The 20501-nt window shown below is 35.0% G+C and overlaps 1 protein-coding gene across 4 annotated transcripts in view; it reads right to left on the bottom strand.

Annotated features, from left to right (window-relative positions):
- LOC100648744 (pikachurin) overlaps positions 1-20501 on the bottom strand; it is a 269154-nt gene that overhangs the window by 146466 nt on the left and 102187 nt on the right. For all 4 annotated transcript variants that reach the window (XM_003395253.4, XM_048405926.1, XM_048405925.1 and 1 more), the window contains exons 4-5: positions 17946-18190; positions 14256-14529 (exon numbers count right to left, since the gene is read on the bottom strand). In XM_003395253.4, the coding sequence (XP_003395301.2) occupies positions 14256-14529; positions 17946-18190 (519 nt within the window). The remainder of the gene's footprint in view (positions 1-14255; positions 14530-17945; positions 18191-20501) is intronic.

The raw sequence follows: 20501 nt of genomic DNA, 5'->3' as shown, positions 1-20501 counted from the left end.
TGTGTCCTTGAATATGAATATTGTTTTTGTGTTACAAGAAACAAAAGAGCTATAAGTAGATTTTTATTGCTGTTTCTTGCAACTTTCAGCTAGAGTTACACACTAAGGTTAATTTTTTGGTAATGTTTTGCTATAAATGTATCAACGTGCTTCCTATCAAATTCCTATTATAATGTAACACTGCTAGAAGAAAGATCTGGATACACTATACCTGTACTTATACTTAATTCAATATATATTTCTATTACAAATTCATTCACGTGTTCCTCTATCAAATAACCTCAACAATAATATAATAAGATATCTTTTTAACACAGAACAATTTGGATTACAGGATGGTTTGAACAGTCTTCTCCGATCATTCTTTAACGAAAGAAAGAAATTTTTAAATTGGAAATTAAAATTACACAGATCTTTGTTTAAATTCTTCACATTTAAGCTGTAACAAACATTATTCGATAAGATTTGACAAACAAGAATGTGTAATGAACGAGTTTCAAGTGATTACATTTTGATGGACAAATGATTTTTGCTAATTCTCTATCGATTTTTTGGAGAATTATCGTTTACATTTATGCTACTTACAAACTGATGATATCATCGTATAATAAGATCGAAATCGAACCCCACTGTGACCAGTTAGAAAAAGAACAAACGCCGTAGACTTACAATTTGAGAAACTTCTCTTTAATATTTGTCATTGTTGAATTCTGTGTTTTTAGTTACTTTGAATTTTTGAGAAAAATTGTTTTGAGCAGATTCTGTAAATTTTGAGCAGTGTAATAAGTTGTTATGATCATTCGATTTGGTCATATTTCACGTGAATATTTTATCTCTTATAATTATATACAATGTATTCATTTATATTGCAGGTTTTGCACCTTTATGTATACACAATTTAATATAAGATATTGTACATCTAGAAATTTGATCAACTTTATCGATTGTATCGAATGTAACAATACAGAAATAACATACTTAAAAACATTCTTAAGGATCAATTTTTTAAATAAATCTTTTCCACCAACGATAAAAATGGTAATAAGGAAAAGCAGATACTAAATGTTTACATTTGTTAAGAAAATCGTTGAAAAATGGTAGCTGTCGAAGTACGATTAACAGATAGGGAACGGCCAACTCATTGATCCGCTCATATTTACTACTTTATTACGCAATGGATTCGCTTAGACGAGTAAAGAGATGCTCGGGTAAGAAGTTCTTGGGCGCATTATAGCCCGAAGAAACTTCCCGCCCCGATCTCAAAATCCTCTTAAGATCTTTTTCGGTTCTACACTTTGTTCTACTTTGCCGTTCCCAACCGGTCAGAGATCTTGGCACGACTGAAACTCGTACCTCGTCTAAAACCCTCTTCGACGTTACAATGATATGGAAAAAAAAGAACGACAAATAAAAAGGATATTCATTCCCGTGGAAATAAAACGGGCTGCCTTTGCAAGTCATTGGACCTGATCAACAAAAATCACAGAACCTGTCGATTCGAGTATTTCTTTCATTTGCATTTTTTTTGCACTTTTTACATTTTTCATATATACGAGTATGTATATACGCTTATGTACATATAAAATATATTTGATATCAGAGAGTACGATATCTGAACAGCAAATTTTTCATAAAGGATACGTAAATCTGAAGGCACAAATTGTCATCGATTATATAATACGTACACGTAATGGCAGCCACGATGACAATGAATAAGTTGTCAATCTCTGTACATTATTGTATTATAAATATAACTAAACACATGGAATCTAACTGACGATTTGTTATACTTAATAAACACTATACTTCATCGTAGGTATTATATATATTTTTGAAAATTAAATGTAGTCTATACATTACTATTTTCTTAAACTTCTCACAAATACAGCCTAATTACAAGGAACAAATCCGTTGCACCTCGGTTTGGGTATGATTTAATAATTAAACTACATTTTGTCAAGGTGAAGTAAATATTTAGATAATTCTGAACAATGTGTAAATTATTCTGAACATATGAAGTGTACCTTCATAGAATACCCAAATCTACCGCGTCTAGAAGTCTCTTCAACGGACTCCTACAACGACGCGGATAAGGACAGTAAGCGAAAAAAAAGGAAGAATCATATAAGAGTGATACCAGTTGCCGTGAAAATAAGACAGAATATCTTTGCTAGTCGTCGTGCCAAAAAAAAGAAAAAAAATACGACAAAACCTGTCGATTTGATCACGGACAGTTCGCCACTCTTTGTTCGTATTGTTCAAAACGTAGTAACATCGAGAAATGAACGTTCTAATTGTTATCGATATCCGACAAGATCCTCCGAGTTTCCCAATCTTCGGCCCAGCCCCCGATAGAACGAGAATAGAACGAGACGTGGAAACGATTTGTGAAGCGGTTAAAAGATCGTGCAGCGTCGTCATCTATCGAACCGCTAATCGAAAGTCGGTCGTTACACGCTCGTGGAACTTTGAATCGAGTTCGTCAGATTGTTTCGACCCTTAGGGGCACAAACCGCTCTGCATAGCCGCTCTCGTTCGTTGAATTAGACTTATTAGAGAGAAAGAGGAAGGTCGAGAATTGGTCACGGATCATTTATGGTCGGGGACATGCTTCAGAAGTTGTTCGCCCGATGAAAGGACAATTAAAGGAAGTTCCCGCTAGTGGCTGGTCCAAGACGCGCCGGATTCGGAGAGCGACGAAGTTTTCACGGATTTAAGTTCGAAACGCTCCAGGGATCTCTGAAACTCTCCACAAACCGACCGGTGTATCTCCGAAAGTGGAACATCTTTGAAAGTTTAGATCAAGGGTGACACGGAATTTCGAGTGGCATTATGCTTTCTTTGGTATTTTTCATGGAATTCTTATGTCTCGAGGAATTTTAATAAACCTGCGACGTCCAGGAATATCGAGAAATTTAATCGTTATGAATTTATTTTGGAAATTTGGACCTGAAATTTCAGAGTCGAAGAGTTAGCAATTGAGAATTTCGGGAAGTGTATTTATCAAGAATTTCCGATAATTATTTATTTCTCCTTTTCTTAAGTTTTGCAAATTCTAACGATTAAAAAAGAACTGAAAATTACCAATGCCATTAAGAAGGAAGTTTCTCGAGGTATTTAAACTATTTGAAAATTTATGTTTCGTCAACTTTTTAGAATTATGAAAATATTAGAAGCAATAAAAAGTACGGAGAATTTCAATTAGACAATTGTCTGAACCGTAAGGACTTAAAAATCTTGAAATATTCATCTCGATAACTTTTTGAAATTCTGAAAACTCTAAGCATCATAGGAATTCGGAATATCTTAAAAATTCCAACGATTCTGAGAATCATAATGCTCTTTATACAGAAATTCTCTAGAGATTCTCAAGAGTTTACTCTAGAATTTTACATAGACCTCGTAGTATAGTTACTGACAGGATAAAAATATTTGAAACATAATAAATAATAATTCGTATATCAAAGAGAGTAATGAAAACTCATAAAAAGGTTTTAAGCTTTAAAATTAAATGGAGCTGGCGAAGGTCTGACATACGACCACAAATCGAGCAACCACGAGTGGTATCAGTGGCTGCCCTTTCGGCAGTTTGAACACTAATGGAACCGATTTTTCAGGAGTAGGTACGACAGCTGCTGGCACTACTTCGCCCCACTCATAGTCAAGGATTCTGCTGCTCACACACGGCATTATGACTCTGCCAATTTTCTTGTCCATTCCAGCATTTCTTTTTCGCAGCAATCTAGATTTCATAAGGGCATGATATTCAACCGATTCACGAAATTTCACCTTCAAATGACTTCAGACGGGTCGTATTATATTGTGCACATTAAATGTCAGTTCTTTTGAGTTTCAATCTTACCCTGAATTTGATTCTCCATATTAAGAAAAAAGAAAGTTGTTATAAGATGTGTACATTGAAAGATAGAAAAGTTTGCAGTACGAATATTAAAATATTATTAACTTCTATAAATAATTAGAATATCCGTGTGATTCTTTTGTACGAATATAAGGAGATATAATATAATACATAAATATGAAATATATGAGGAAAAATGATATGAAAATTACTGAAAATGTAAATTAAATGTTTATATGATACCTATTTATATCTAATGTATAAATATAAAAACACGTTAGAAAAAACTGTGAATGATACAGCCTTTAAATCAACCAACCTCTTATACGCAAGAGTCTTTGATATTATCCATTTTTCCGCATATTTCAAAGAACGTAGGAATTATACATTTCAGGAAGAACGAGAAATATACAGCAGAAATTGCAAGAAACCTTCTGTCACGGGTAAGTCTTCAAACGAAGCCAATTAGCATAGTTGATTTAAGAAACCACTACGAAACGAATCTAAAAGAACCCCGTTCGCGACTTTCGTAGCCAGACGACTGCGAGGAAAGTTTCCAGAGGAGACAATTAAAGCGACGAATTTCACCGTGGTTGATCATAATCGGAACAATGCGGTTGTTTGATAATTTCCAAAGTTATAGCGAGAACACTGAGAAACTTTCGTCCGCTTGTGATTTCTATATTTTCTATCTTTGGCCTATTTTTGCGAGTGAGCAACTTTTTCTACGTAGTAAAAAGGGAAAGAAAGAATGGAAGATGGTTATTGTTAGCAAGGTTCGTTTGCTCTGTTTCTTCGGTCGATACTTTTCTTCTTCACTGAAAAAGGAAAAGTTTAATTTCTTCGAAGAACCGAGAAACGTCTAGTTCGAGGAAAAATAGAAACTCTACAAGATGATGGCAAATGGTGAAAAATTGTGTGTTACGTTAGTTCGTTCGATAGTTTCCCCTTTCGAGAATGAATTTTTTGAAGTGGGCATGAACTTTTAAGTGTAAACTTCTTCCTAAGCTACTCGTCGAAGGTACATATTACATGCTTTTTCGTTTCGTGTTTTCATGTTCTGGACAGTCGGTTTTTGAAAATATAGATTAATTCCTAAGAGCCGATTGTTTACTAAAAATACATTTTATGATATGATCTGATATGATGATATTATCATATGATACGACACTCGTTCTATAGTTTCGTCTTTTATAATATGAATTAGTTCTTATATATAAGGTCATGTTTATTGAAAATACATGTTACGTATCTATTTGTTCCATGTTGTAAAGAAACTCGGAATTGTAAAAAACGTAAGAGCAATTGCTTGTTCGAGTCCTTCGAAAGACTCTATAAGATATAATTCATAAAAGCAAAAAAAGAAAAAACAGGAACGTTTCCGAACTTTCATTGCAATTACTAATAACATTTCGCTGCTCTTCCCTTCGTCCTACGTTATGTTTTAACGGTTGAAAAGAAGGTTTCCTTATTCGCCAATCAAACAATTCCCCGAACTTCGTTCAAACTAATATTACCTAGTTCACGAATCAACACATTCTTTTCCCGACAGCTTGTAATTTTACCTCTTCCTCTCAAAATTTGAATATGAGTCGAGAATTAGTCAAGAATCTAAGATGGAATCAGACTTGTGCGATTAAAACGAGGTCGAGAACATTTCTGAAGCTCGCGAGGGCGTTCCAATATTTCACCTTCGAATCTTCTACAAGCTTTGAAAACTTGCTTGCGACGTTGGGTAAAAAGTTGAACTGCGAGATTTCATTCAGTTTCTGAAAGCCATCGACTGTTCAGCTAAACTTTCTTCCTCTCTCGGTCATTCCGCTGGTTTCTGACCGTGTTTTTGTCACATCGGGACAAAACTCGACGGTATTGTCCTCGAAGCTGCATGACACGCGGGAAAGATTAATTACTGTCAGCCGTGTCCTCGTGGAACCGTTCGTTTTTCAGGGACACGCGTGGAAAATCCAATTTTCCAGACACGTCCTGCGGTACCAATTAGAGGCTCCATGGGACGTTTGAAGTCGCGAATCATATAGTCGAGGAATTTTATTTGTCCATCGGCCGTTTTGATGAAAAGGCGCGCAAGTCTGCGAGACAATTTTTCATCGAAAATTAAATGTAGATAAATTTTTTGAGATATAGTTATCGAACGTGTATCGACACAAAATTACAATTTGATAATACGTGATTTGATAATGATAAATGTCAATGAGACGTAAAATTGTTATTTTTAACTGTACCTGAATTATGTTCCAAAATTGTTTAACATATTGTAGTTTTCATTTTCATTCAACGATTATCTGACTACATGTTGTTTTCTCTACTTGTTTTACTTTTAATACTTGAAACTCACTATCAATTATTTGTCACAAGCATTTGTACCAAATTCTTTTTCACACAATAGACTGACGAAGATTATGAATTTATGACATGAACGAAATATAAATGTTAAACTTTATAACGATGTGTTATCAATCTTCAATTAATTCAGCCAACATACATTCAACCAACAATCTCCTCGTTAAAAGAAAAACAGACTAAAAAAGAAGTCCATCATCTCCATAGATGTAGATCGATAAACGACAATCGTTCCGTGGTCAAACAATCGGTGAAAACTAAACAAACGGCTATCAGCAATCGAAAAGAATTATAAAAAGCAAGGGGATTTGTTTCCGCACGTTTCTCCTAAGTGATCGAGTAGAAGTGACGGCCAACTACATAAGGGTTTGTCCGCCCAATTCGAGGAAGCGCAATTACGTGACCTCTCGAGGAAGTCAGCGAATTTCCACGGAGGGAAGTATCGATAAAACCTGAGAACAAGTACAAACCATCGAGAAGCCTGGCATTCGACGAAAAAAGCCGACGTGTATACCGAACAGCGATGTAAGGGGGTGGAAAGAGAGTGGTTTCCGGAACCGGGAAGGACGTCGAGATTGCGTAGCTCGACGATCGGCTAACTTCTCGTTGAGAACGGAACAAAAGAGGAGGAAAGTTGCGCCGAGGCGATCTTTTTTAATCTCTGTCTCCAACTCCCCTCTGTTCGAAGGCCGAGCTAAGCTTCTCCCTTCCCTTCTCCCGAAATCACCTGCCACACGAACTGTGCGCCGTGTACATAGTGCAGATTAATTGCTACAGATAGTCCGCGGTCCTCCCCTTAGCCTCTTCTCTGTTGTCTCCGGGATGAATACATGCTTTGCTGGTATTTATGAAGAACCAAGAAAGTCGGATAGATTGCGGTTGATATTTGAAAAGAGAACCACTGCTAGACTCGGCTCAACACAGTTATGGTTGGTGGATTTCGAAGTTGATAAGAAGCTACGATAAGGAAGATTGAGAAGTTGGTCAGTTTTCTGATTAGAATCTTAGGAGACGATCTTTTCGAGGATTGTATTGCAGTAAGCATTAAGCTGTGTTTGATAGGATTTTATATTCGTTACGATGTGTGCTTTCGTAAGATTAGGGAGAATGATGTGAAGAGTTTGGCATAGTTTAGGTGAGTTGTTGGAGCTTGTAATTTATCTGTACTTTTTGAGGAATTTTGCGAAGATTTGAAGTGCGAAAGGTGAGGAATAATGGCAAGCACTTCGAACAGCGTTAATTACATTTATGTACAAATAACAAATGAAGGAGATATGTATGTCCAATATGGAGAGAGTATCTTTACTACTTAATTTGTTAATTATACCATTTGTCAATCAGGAATTTTTATAACCAGGAAATTAAGAGATAATAAAGATAAGAATTTTAGTTAGATCGGTTTTAATTTTTCGAGATATAATCTATTTTTAACAATAGCAAAATGAGATATGGAAAAAATTGTTATGTCCAAGAGATTAACAATTCAAGTAACAAGTTAGCTCATGTTCCTTGGTTAACAGATTAAAAATTACATCCGATACGATACAAAAAGTAGCATAAAGCATATCCCTTGGAAAGTCTACAAATTCGACCGAAAGAACCAGTTCCCATGAACAATAACAAACAATCTTTCAACGAACAAATCTTCCATCGTCAAGCTGCTCTGTTCCAAACAACATTTATCTCTCCCATCAATAAAACATTGTTCTTCCTATCCGCGGTCCACCCCCTTTCACGTTCAACAATTCTAAAATTGAAAAACTTAACCCAGTAGCAGAGGCTATCGACAGTTGACGACGTAAATTACAGTTTCAAGCTGTCAGTTACGAAGTTTCAGAAACCAGAATCGATCTGTTCGACGTGGTTTGATTAATATCTAGCCGTGGAATCGGATGGTCGAGGCCGCGAATTCGTGAAACCGGATAGCGATAAAGGCCAAATCATGGAAGCTGCCGCTTTCACGTAATCCCCGAAGGAACGACGATCTGTCGTCGCTCGACTATTCGCGATCCAAACGTCTCATGCATCAAGCTTACGCCAGCTCGTGTACAGTGGAAAGCTGTTTCGTCAACCAAGACGCTGAGCCTCTGTTAATTTCGAGATATCGCGTTTTAAGGCGAACGATACAATTCGTTCTGGGATTATGCACGAGACAATATCTGCCTCGTGGTACAGCGTGATTCGACGATGTTTCGGTTATAATGCTGCGTGTCCCTTGATGTATCTGTCAGGTCGTTATGACTTTGTTGTTGTTGGTAAGACGACGATATGCTGTGATTGATAGCGACTGCAGTGTGTATGGAGAAATTAGTTGCATCGAAGAGGTTGGTTAAAAAGTTATTTGAAATAATGATTTCTAAATATATATTTTAGATAATGTCAGTTATTATATGATATATAATGTATTTCAGGTGATGTTATGTTCTTTATTTTATCCATAAGAGAAATTTAAAGCTAAATGTGAGAATAATAAATGGAAAATAGATTTCTGGAGGAAATAATAATGATTATTTGTTAAATGAAAATTAGTTTTTGAAATGGCATTTTAAAAAGGCATTGAACTTTAATTGAAAGAAACAAATAAACCAAAAAATAATAAATAATTTATTTGATGAAATGAAATGAATCGTTTAATTGCAAATGTCTGTAATTAATCGTAAATGAAAATTACGCAAGCGATAATAAAATGATAGATATCCTTTAATTTGGTACTTCGCATGATCCAGAAAGTAACTGATATATAAAATGCTAACTATATTCAAAGTTCTATTAAAACCGTACATGCAATTTAAAAATTATACCAAATATTGCGATTTTATTAAAAATAAAAGATGTCCCCTGATTTTTGTGCAACAATCTACACACATATCGTAAATTTTGATACTCCAATAACGATATTTTTTTCACTAGAGCTCGACATTAAAAATTGGTCGTCTCAAAATTTAAATCGATTCGAATGAAATCAAACTAGAGTAAAGAAGAGCGAAACAATTTGAGCGCAACAACTGGAAGCTTCTGTGACACTAGCTGTAGATAGATTTTCAGTAAATTCCATTTTATCCAGCAATATCTATAACAAAGCGTTATAGATTTACGAGAAGATTTAAATTCCAATGAAAACTATATTTTTATACCGATGTTGTACATGTTTCCATCCCCGTATACTCATCGAACAGCGATAAAATGGGAGAACCTATTAGAACAACTTGGTTTGATTCTCTAAACTAAAGTCAGACTGTGGAAGTTCGACTAATATTTGTCAAATATTTGCCTGACGGGTTGTATAGTTGTTGCAATAGTTTAGCGCAAATAAATTGTAGTTTCATTAAATCCTGTACTAACTCTATCAGCCTGGGGCTCCAACGAATTTTGCCACGAGCAATTCTAGGATCGCCAAGGGATCCGAATGGCCTTGTTCCGTGATTTCGAACCTCTAGGTAAACGTGAGCTAGCTCGATGCTCGAAATAAGCCAATAAAGGCCAATAAACTCAGTTCCACTCGTTAATATTAGCTGACGCTGATTGGAACCAAATGATTCATCGTATATGTACAAGTACTTCTTTAGGAAATCTATCAGTTACGTCAACTTTTCTTAATTATAGGAAAATGTGATTGATTTCTAGGGATGAATCGGCGTGGATTATTTGGATTATTTATGAAATAGAAATATCGTTTTATGTATTTAGTACTGTTATTGAAATATCGATTTTATATTTAGTAAGAGAATAAATTAGCTACTTTGAAAATAGTGAGAATTGTGGAAGAGTTTATATAGTGTAACGAGTTGGCTTAATGGTTAAAAAAAAAAAAAAAAAAAAAAAGAACGAGACTAAAACCGATCATCAACGAACGGTTCGGTGGTAGGAATGTTAAGATTGTCGGTGCTCGGTCTGCCGCGAACACCGATGACTGAAACGGGTCCTCCGTAGAGGTTACACGTTTTATCGCCTACAATGGAATTATTGCAATGTTTCGCGACATTGTTTTTTAAACACTCGATGGTAGTTATTTTATTTTTTGTTCGAGCAACCGGAGTCTAAAGAAAAATTTTCGCAACAATTTTTACTAATTGGTTTTTGTTAATTATCCAGTTTTATTAAACTACTCATCATCATAAAATCAAAACATAAAAATTCGCAATAAATCTTTCATGTATTTCAGCACGATCAACGACAAACTTTTCCCAATTACCGTTGCCAGACTATTTTCAAATTTGCAATATTAGGAAAAATTCTAGCAAAGTAGAATACGCAATTGTCTTACATACAAAATCAACAAAGGCATTGAATCGATATGAACGACACGAGAACGCACAAGTCTTCATGTCTCCGCGATAGCGGTTAGTTCGTCAGCTTATCGATCGTCATTGCTGAGAAATTCTTCCCCTGACGTTTCTACAAAATAGTTAAATAAATCTCGTTCGCTGTGATTCACCGTGACCATCAAGACTATTCGTTTACGCGATCCATCCGAATATTCTTTTGCCTCCTCTCTGTCTCACCGTTCTATTTCCTTAATCGTTCAAAAAATACCAGGAAAACTAAGTACACCGATAGATACTGGATCGTGGTGTTTATTTATTTATTCGAGTAATAGAGGAAAACAGGAATTGGAGGATTCGAGGGATCGTCTGCTTATGTTCGCGGTGGGTTTTAGGTCAGAGGAAATGGCAAGAATTCGCTCTACCTTCTCGTCGATTATCGTGCTTTCAAGCTTCATCCGGCTTTTCGTTCGACTTCGCCAATACGTTCCCCGGCGGTTATCTCGTAGTTTCGCGATAAACACCGCGGAAAATAAATAAATGATAAGCAAACTAGAATTCACCGGCTCGTGGGAAATTCAACCACCGATTCGTTTCACTTCTGTGCCCGATAAATTGTTCACCAGCTATTATGCCAGGCATCTCCGAATTCTGACGAATTGTGACCATATCTGTTGAATTAAAGCTTTCGACTTTCTTTTTTTATTTTTATTTGTAGCCCGGTAGTTTAACGACATTTGATTTGAGCAGAATTGATAGAGGAAGTTGGTGTACGTATAACATTTGTATTTATCCAGGGAATTTTGCTCTAAAAAGATATTTATAGAATTGATGGAGCTTATTAGTGTCCTGCGAAATATTTTTAATTGTTTATATATTTAACATTTTTATCGAAATCCTAATCTTTCGTTTCTTTCCTCTTCTTTCTTTTTTTTTTATTTCTAGCGGAGGTTTATACAGTATCCGCTGATGAAACTTTGCATTTGCCCGAAGCATTTGTTTCGAATTTGATCAACTTGAATAACTACGCTATATTTAGTATCTTTTTTCTCCATTCGCTTAAAAATTTTCCATGAGAATGTATAATTTATATGTTACGATTTACAATTTCATTCCCGAATCTACGTTTCCCTTTATTTGTATCATTCTGCTGTAAAATAAAAGTGTATATTGTATAGAATAACGATATTCGATGAAATAAAACTGGTTATCACCGCATCGATACGATGGTAGAACGCAACCGACGGTATACTCACAGACCTTTCACCGGAACCGCGCTAACAAAAATGTCGCATCGTGGGAAACAAAAATGCTTGTTGTGGTATCAGCAGTTCCCGTGAAACAAAGATCATCGATCATCGATGGTGCAGAAATGCCTCAACAATAAAATGAAAACGGTTTTAACAAATTCATCTTGCGCATTTTATAAACTAGATCAATTAAATAATACTACGTTTGACCATATTCGTATACCGAATAATTATCATTAAAAAGCACTCTACTCAGTTACACTATCTCATTATCCAGTATCATTACATTATCCAATTTCTACTAACCTCTAATAATTTTCACGAAACTCCCAACGATTTAATATACATCATCACATTCTATTCTGTTATCCTCATGAAGGGGTTGAAGTTAAAATAAAAAATTCGATAAAAACACCCGCAAAACCTCACGATGTAACCTTCAATGAAACATCGCGCAATTCTAAAGCGGGTGAAATTTCAAATTTCCAGAGGATGTGGAACGCGCACATTTAGAAAATCGTTTTTAACGATCATTTCACAGCACAGCAGGGCACGTTAGAACAAAGTTAAACGTCGAGCGCATATAATTGCGTTAGCATGGTGAAACTCTAATTGCACGATGGTCTCGCGTTGAATTGAATTGTGTCACCCGCTGCAGTTGAGCGATACCGTGGAGTAATGGTTCTAAGATCAAAGTGTTGTAACCCGGACGAACCCTAGTGGCCTGGTGAACGGAATTTGCAATTCGCAGACGCGTGTTGGCGCAAAATCACGTGGCACCATACCGCAAACTAGAGCGGCAACATGGTTCCCTGTTCTGATAAGTTGTCTTCTAAATCTGTCTGTGTACCGATCAACGGCTTCCTAACGCTTCACTTATTCGCGAAATTGAAGCAGTTTCGGTGAGCAATGGACAATTATGATGTTAACATAATTTTATTGAAGGTTATCTTTAATTTTATAGCTTTATTATAACAGCCCCTAGATATTAAACGAGGACCATATGCAGAAATTTCAATTTCCTAATTGCAATATGTCATAACACACATGCTTATTGAGATATGTATAATTTTGTGTGCTAAACTAGATTGGCCGCGTAGTAGTGACACACGTATATGAATATGAGTGTGTGGAAGTATGTGTGTGTGCGGCGTCTTGAAAAACAGATGAATGTAACTGTTCCGTTGGCAGTGTGGTATGGAAGATGGTGAGACAAAGAGAGTGCTGAGACGCGTGCAAATGTATATCGACGAAGATCCTGGAAATCGTTTATTAAATAAATCTAAAATTATTTTAGTATGAATTCTAAGTGTAACCTTAGCGTTCCTTTACTTTTATTTCGGCAATTAAGATCCACAATTCTCAACAATACTATATTAGACAAATGGCAAATTATTCTTTGTTATTACTGTATCATTATTTCTAGATATGTAGATATTTCTATAGATATAATTATGACTAGATACGTAGACGACAGATTATGTATAATTATACGTAGAAATTATTATTTAGTTAATTCATTACTTTATATATAAAGTACTGTCTAAATGTGCCTTTCATATGGCAAATATAATCCTTTTCCAATTATAATCCTAAAAATCGTTATAGACTGTCACGCTTTTGTTACAATAGATTGGTCTACTTGCAGAAGTAAGAATGATTGATTTTTTCCGTCGTTTAAATTCTGTATAGTAGAATAGCACCGCATGCTACAGTATCCGTTCCAGTATTCTGAACTTCGAACCCCTTTTCAACCCTACCGAAAGGTCCAGTTGGATAATTAAATGTGCTCCCCTGTGAAATCCCCAGGCGATCGATTTCTCGAGTGTCACACGCTGATGAATTCTCGCTCAAGTCGAGCATTGGCTCTCGTCCAAGAGCCCTATGCACTCTCGATGTCAACGAACTTCTCCACGAGATACTTTCGACCCCGTATTCGATCATACGTATATAGTATCAAATAGTGAAACGCAAAAGGGAGAACGCGAACCATGCTTGTAAAAACAGTGGCGACGAAAGGTATCTGTACAAACCTTTATCTTTTTCAATGAAACACTTTTTAATTAGGTTTTACGTATTATTTACACAATAACAAATTTTTGTAATTTTCGCAAAAAATTGTAAAATTTTTTAAAGTACTACCAAATAATATGAAATTTATTACAGTTGGATTTACAGTAGGAAAAATAGCATAATTTTACAAAACAGAATAATATTTGACAAGAGCGGCGAATAAATGTAATATATATTTCGAAATAAATGAATCAGCAACATGATGAAAGATAACTGATACAGCAGTTGCTAATACATGCATATACACAAACAAGTTCTTTCAAATAGCAACTGTGCAATTTTAAACTTTGCTAAATTTGAACTCCCTAAATTCGGGCAACTTTAGACTTTCTTTTTCCTATTGTACTATAAGTACAATAATAAATGCAATAATATACGTAGAGGTACAAATATTTTTTGTACCCACTATATATTAGACGTATGCTTGTATTCAAATTGAAAAATATTACTCACCGAGTTCACATCGATCTCCACCTCTGCCAAGGGGGCATTGACACCGTTGCCTGAACGGTCCTTGCTTCCGTCTCGGTGCCACGTCGTTTCCTTCGAGATCCATGGCCATCGAGGCATCGTCGTTTGCATCATCGTTGTCGATTAGGTCAACGTCGTCCCCGTGGTTCAGCTCGATATAGCAGTTTCCGGCTGGACCACAATCTAGCGAACATGCTGGTTCCGTGGTCACTATACTCTCCATCGTGGATGGTAGCTTCTGTTCCAAATTCGGACCCTGAATAGACAATGAATTGTTCCTCGATAAATTAACATGCATCTATATTTGGTTTAGATTTGTAAGAAATTATGTTATTCATTTTCTTTTCTCGGATAGAATAGCTTTGCGAGATATTGAAGAAATATCGGTATTTTTATCGATTAACCTAAATGGAAGCGGAGAGAAAGATAAAAGCTTTTGCTTTTAATGTAGATTTCCATTAGGCTAAGTAAAAAAGAGAATTGTCTGATATTATTCTATTTATATTTGAAAAAAAGCAAAGAAAGGAGTCGTTTTCTAAATGTTAACTTTACAGGAATATAGGAAAGAAGGTTTCAAATGTAACTTTGGAAATACATATGTAGAGAAGTGGCTTGTTTTCCTCGTTTCAGTAATAAATTTGAAGGAAAATGGAGGATTATTAAAACGAGTGAATAAATGGATAAATTTCCGAAGTAAGTATATGCTGATTTTATATAAATAAATAAGAGCAGAGATATAACGAAGAAAATTATCCTTCGCCTATTAATGCACACTATAGGATTGGAAAGAAGTAAAGGCAGACATAATCTTTTAGTGTTAACATAGCTTTGAATATAAGTAAAGGTTCTTCTTTGCTCGTTCTTTTGATGCTAACGTAGATTTGAAAGGAAGTAGAGAAAGAGAGTTATTTCTTTAATGTTAGCGTAGATTTGGAGGGAAACAGAAATGATTCGAGATGGCAGAAACGAAATGGAGGTGGTTGACGGAGAACCTGTTGCACGCGTCGCGACATTTTTAGCCGGAAGACCGGGTGAACGAGGCCGGAGGAAGTCCGGGTTGTGTGGAAACGAGCGGGGCTTTTTAAAACAGCCGTGTTTCCACTCTTCTTTCTCTGTTTTTCATAGGGAAATGAGATTAGACGCGGATAAGGAGTGTAGTTTTCAGAGACTTTGAAATTTTATTGAGGATTAATTGAAATGAGGAAAGGAAAGCCTTATGAAACGCGTTTTAGCTTTCTCTACCTTTCGAAAATTCGTGTTATATTTTAACTTCCTATTTCTCTTTGAATTTCCGTATCCATAATTAATGTATTATGATTAACATTGCTATCGACTGTTTGCGATGCACAGGAAAGTAAAGCTTATGGAATGTTTTACTCTGCTTTAACGATGTATTATCTAGCTTTAAATAAATGAAATTTCCAAATGGCAATCGCGAAAGATAAATAATCAATAAGTTCGTAACTTCATTCAAATACACCTTATAGTTTTTGACATTTCAGGTGCTGAAATTGAAAATAATTTATCGGGCGTTCCAATTTCGCGAGCGAGAAAACCAAACCTGTCGATTCGACTAACCATACGTAACTGATATGTTTGGCGTAACGTCAATATTCCAGTAGAGAAGTTTTCCTGGTATATAACTTTGTATCTGTTTCGAACCCGAGTATATTCGTCTTATTAAGCTTTTATTAACTATAGAAAATAATGGAATATAAGAACACTGTGCTCAAATAAAATTCATACATCTAATGTGAACAAGTCTGCATATATACGACGGTTATAGAAAGTATTCATACATATCCCTATTCTCCAACGAAGCATTTTTCTATCTCGTTCTACGTTTGATTTTGAGGGTATTAGACTTTTGTAGTCATACGAAAGTATACTACTACATAATACTGTAGGATCTTTACTACAATTAGTTCATTAACATAAAATGGATTAAACAAATGTTGGTTAAACAGAAAACGATGGTTATTTAACATAAAATGGATTAAACAGATGTTGGTTAAACAGAAAACGATGGTTATCTAACATGAACTAATCACAATAACGTATTATAATTAAGACAACTAGATAGTTAATTTGCAACTCTCATCACCACGGATCCAACGCTCTTTCGACAACGCTAGCAATACTCCCTCGATAATGAAATTCGCACTTCTCAACTCATACTGACTGTTAATTCGTCTTCGTCCCTTATCAACCCCTTGTCTTTTTTCTAAGCCTCACGTCTTTTGTCTTAGCCCCACCACGCACATGTTCCGCAACCGCTTGTTTATAATTCGCCCGATATCTCTCAGGCCTTTCGTCCACGATACTACAATATGAAATTCAATATATCTGAATCTAATTAATTACCATGTAAATGCTATAATAAATAATATAAATATTGTAATTAGTATATATAAATTATATAAATATAATAATAAATGATGTATCAATGCTTGTTACGGCCACTTTATATCGAATATTACAATCAAAATTTCCATGACGTGTAACAACCAATGGATAGGATTTTTAATAACCCAAAGGTTCAAGTGGATCGCAGAAAAACCAACGAGAATGGATACATACGGATTCGTTTCGCTATTATAGAGCTGAACTCCAGACTGCAGCTATATATGTACATCCAGCGAATAGCTGCACCAATTTTCCAATTACCCTGATTACTTTGAACCGCGCGATATTCTACGTTTACGTTTTAGAGTTAATAATAAAATAATAAAGATAGAAAGGAAAAAATAAAAAATACGAAAAAAAGAGGGAAACACGCGGAATGAATACGACGAACCGACGAGGAATGATAATAAACAACGGATCGCAAAATTGCGTTCGAACGCTTCCGGACAAATCCCGCTCGGATAACTGCGCATCGACGGCTGTTAGATCGATCATTCAGAGTTACAAGGAACGAGATCGCAGCAGAATAAAAAAAAATAAAAACAAAAAAAGAGGATAAAACAGGATTTGTCATTTCGAGGCGAAAACAATTTTTTCTGTCTCGAGACTTATGATTCGTAACGCAAAATTCAAAAAATAGAAATTTTATTCGCAAAACTCTATTTGTATAGGGATCTTTGAAAAGTTTGTAATGAGAGGGAAATATTCGAAGATATTACATGTTTATAAAAAAGTTTTTCTTTCTTCCTGGAAAACGATGCACTTTCTATTAATCGATGCCACAGATTTTTTTTTAATTGCAAATTTTTTTTTTAATTGTTTGATGTAAAAATTAAAGCAGCAATTCTTAGGAAGGTTTATGCAAAAATGCATAATAAATGTACGGAATATAATAAAATACATCGACTGATCAAGACTACCACTTTAACATTTGGAATAGCACAATATTTTTAAAAATATATAAAACATGGTTAAATACCATACTGAACTTTTGTGAATATTCTGTGATAGTTAACTGATGAAATCAGGTAGTAAAGCAGATTCTAATTCGATAATGTTAATGTGGCCACAGATAATGTTTTGAATCGAATAAGGGATGTTTTTATTAATTTAACAGATAATATAATATCAATATTATCACTTATTAATTAATCGATTTATATCAATCAGTTTGTTGCATAAGCTAATTTATGAATTTCCGAAACAATATCAAGCTTCATTGTGTTGTATCGTATTATACGCCTCTGAGAAAAGTTTATCGCTAACCTGAGACGTGGCTCGTAGCTCGGCTCGATCGAGAGGAACGCCAGTTTCCTCGCTAATCTTCGTGGAATTTGTAGTTGAATTTTCTGGCGGCGGGTCTAGGTGTATCGTGAATGACGCGCCACGCATGTAAAGGATATCTTCGACAGCATCTTCATCGTCGTCTGTGTCCTTGGTTAATTCATCGTTCTCGACGTCTTCGACTAATTCACCCAGTTCGCCTGTCGACGGAGACGTCGAATTCAACTCTGGAACGAAATAAATTTCTAAAGAAGACTGTTCTGTCAAACGTAATTTTCTATAAGACACAATTAATACAATACGTTATACACTGAATGATTTAAGACTGAAAAATTGAAAGATCTCTTAAAATTTTCACCCCGCTATTGTTAACTTCAACTTACGAAGGCTAGATTGAAAAGTTTCCAGAATGACAATAACAAATATTCCTTTCAAATAGTTGAATTAAATGTCTATAGCAATTTCTTTTATATACATCGCGAACAATTATAAAATAATTCCTTACTCTGTCAATCTTTCTTTGTATCTGTGGCGCATTCAGCAGTCTATAAAGGTCAAGAGTCTCAACGAACGAGAAACTAAATCGTTAGTAAGGCTAAAGAGAAAGAAGAAAAAGCTCGCAAGATATTTTGAGACTTGGTCTTTCTCAGGCAAAGAAGCAAATATTTCATTACTTCAATGGTAAATTAACTGTTGTTGATATTAAAGGTTGATTTATACTCTCTTGATTCGTAAACAACCTTTAACAAACCAATTCATTCGTAACTTCGACGCTACGTCGGTGCAAAGTGCAAAGTGGCGAACTTCCGGTCTCGACAACTCATAAGTTCGCGAGCCGCCTTCGAATCGCTGTAAACGTTGAATTTTAGCATGTCTGGATGATCAAGTTTTCGTTAATTGCCACGAAACGAGATAGGAAAACTCGCGTAAAACACGATCCGATTCTTATCGAGATACTCATTATAGAAATATAAAAATTTTAACGAATTGACGACGAAATAAAGTTTCTTCGATGTGGGATAATTAACGTTAATATCGTGCTTGTAATATATACAAACTATTGTTAGCACTATTTATTAGCACAGATTATTATAATATTATTATATTATATTATATTATATTATATTATATTATATTATATTATATTATATTATATTATATTATATTATATTATATTATATTATATTATATTATATTATATTATATTATATTATATTATATTATATTATATTATATCATATCATATTATATTATATTATATTATATTATATTATATTATATTATATTATATTATATTATATTATATTATATTATATTATATTATATCATATTGTATTATTACCATTATCAGAATGATGCATTTTAAAATAAGAAAAATCATGGAATCATTTGTTGAATCTATTATCATCTCAGATGTCCCTCTTATTTTATCGAAGGAATGACTACTAGATAATTCGTGTATTCATCTTTCGAATTTTTACAACATTCGTTCATTTGCACGCACAATTGGAACGATAAATGAATAACAAATGATACAGAATTAGTTGAAAGATTCAATTGAAATCCTAAATAGAGGGAAAATCATTTTCGGAAGCCAACGAAAGCTAATCTAATTAAAAATATCTGGAAAGTTCCTCGCCCTCGAAATTATCACGGGGCACGTTAATTCGATATTCAATCAGCCTCTTGTCTCGAAGCAATGATTAAACCGTAGCTTAAATTCAGAATGTCCTCGGCCGTACTCGAGAACAGGAATTAAAACGACGAGTCGCCATCTTCACCGCAAAATTATTTCACTGAAACCGAACCTTGCAACCGACGACACAGGGCTTATTAAATTTTCAATGGTCGGATTAACGGCGTGTCTTCCCCTGTTCCGTTCCTTCGGACAAGATCGTATAGCCGTCTATATTGTGAATGATAAATCGAAGGAAAACCAGCTGCCTTGTTTGAAGAGCAAGGAAATGGTTCAAGGACTATCCTAGCCACCGTTTTCAGTGGCCTCGAAGCAGCGGCAATTAAGCACTAATTGCTACAATCGTCCTGCTTCAACATCTCGAAAAGAATCAATCTAAGGGCCACTCTCGACTCCGTCGAAATCGCGGACGATCGTCGATTGGCTCGCGATCGAACCGAGTCGAGTGGTTTGATATAGTATAGTAGAATAGGATAGGAAAGGAACCTAGACAACTGAAGGAACAATACATTAATTTCAACTGTATCTTGGAACAATTGAAACTTTCTCTTGGTTGTACATACAAATTTACTATGGATTTTGAGAGGATCTTATTAGTGATGCGGGTTATTAGAAAATAAGAAAATCTAATCTGATATTTGCCTTGACATTGCCTACAGTACTTGACAGAAAGAATCGTATCGAGCTATTTTAAAGAAGCAAAATGTAAAAATGTGGTTTAAAACGAAAGAAAATGGAATGGACTATTTATTAAAAAGTAAGGGAAATTAATCCGATTTTGCTGATGAATTTCTCTCGATGTTGTCTGCGATATCGTACAGGAAAAATTGTATGGTGTTATT

This window comes from Bombus terrestris, chromosome 5 (assembly GCF_910591885.1).
Source record: "Bombus terrestris chromosome 5, iyBomTerr1.2, whole genome shotgun sequence".
Classification (NCBI taxonomy): Eukaryota; Metazoa; Arthropoda; class Insecta; order Hymenoptera; family Apidae; genus Bombus; species Bombus terrestris.
This window is presented reverse-complemented; position numbering and strand designations above follow the sequence as displayed.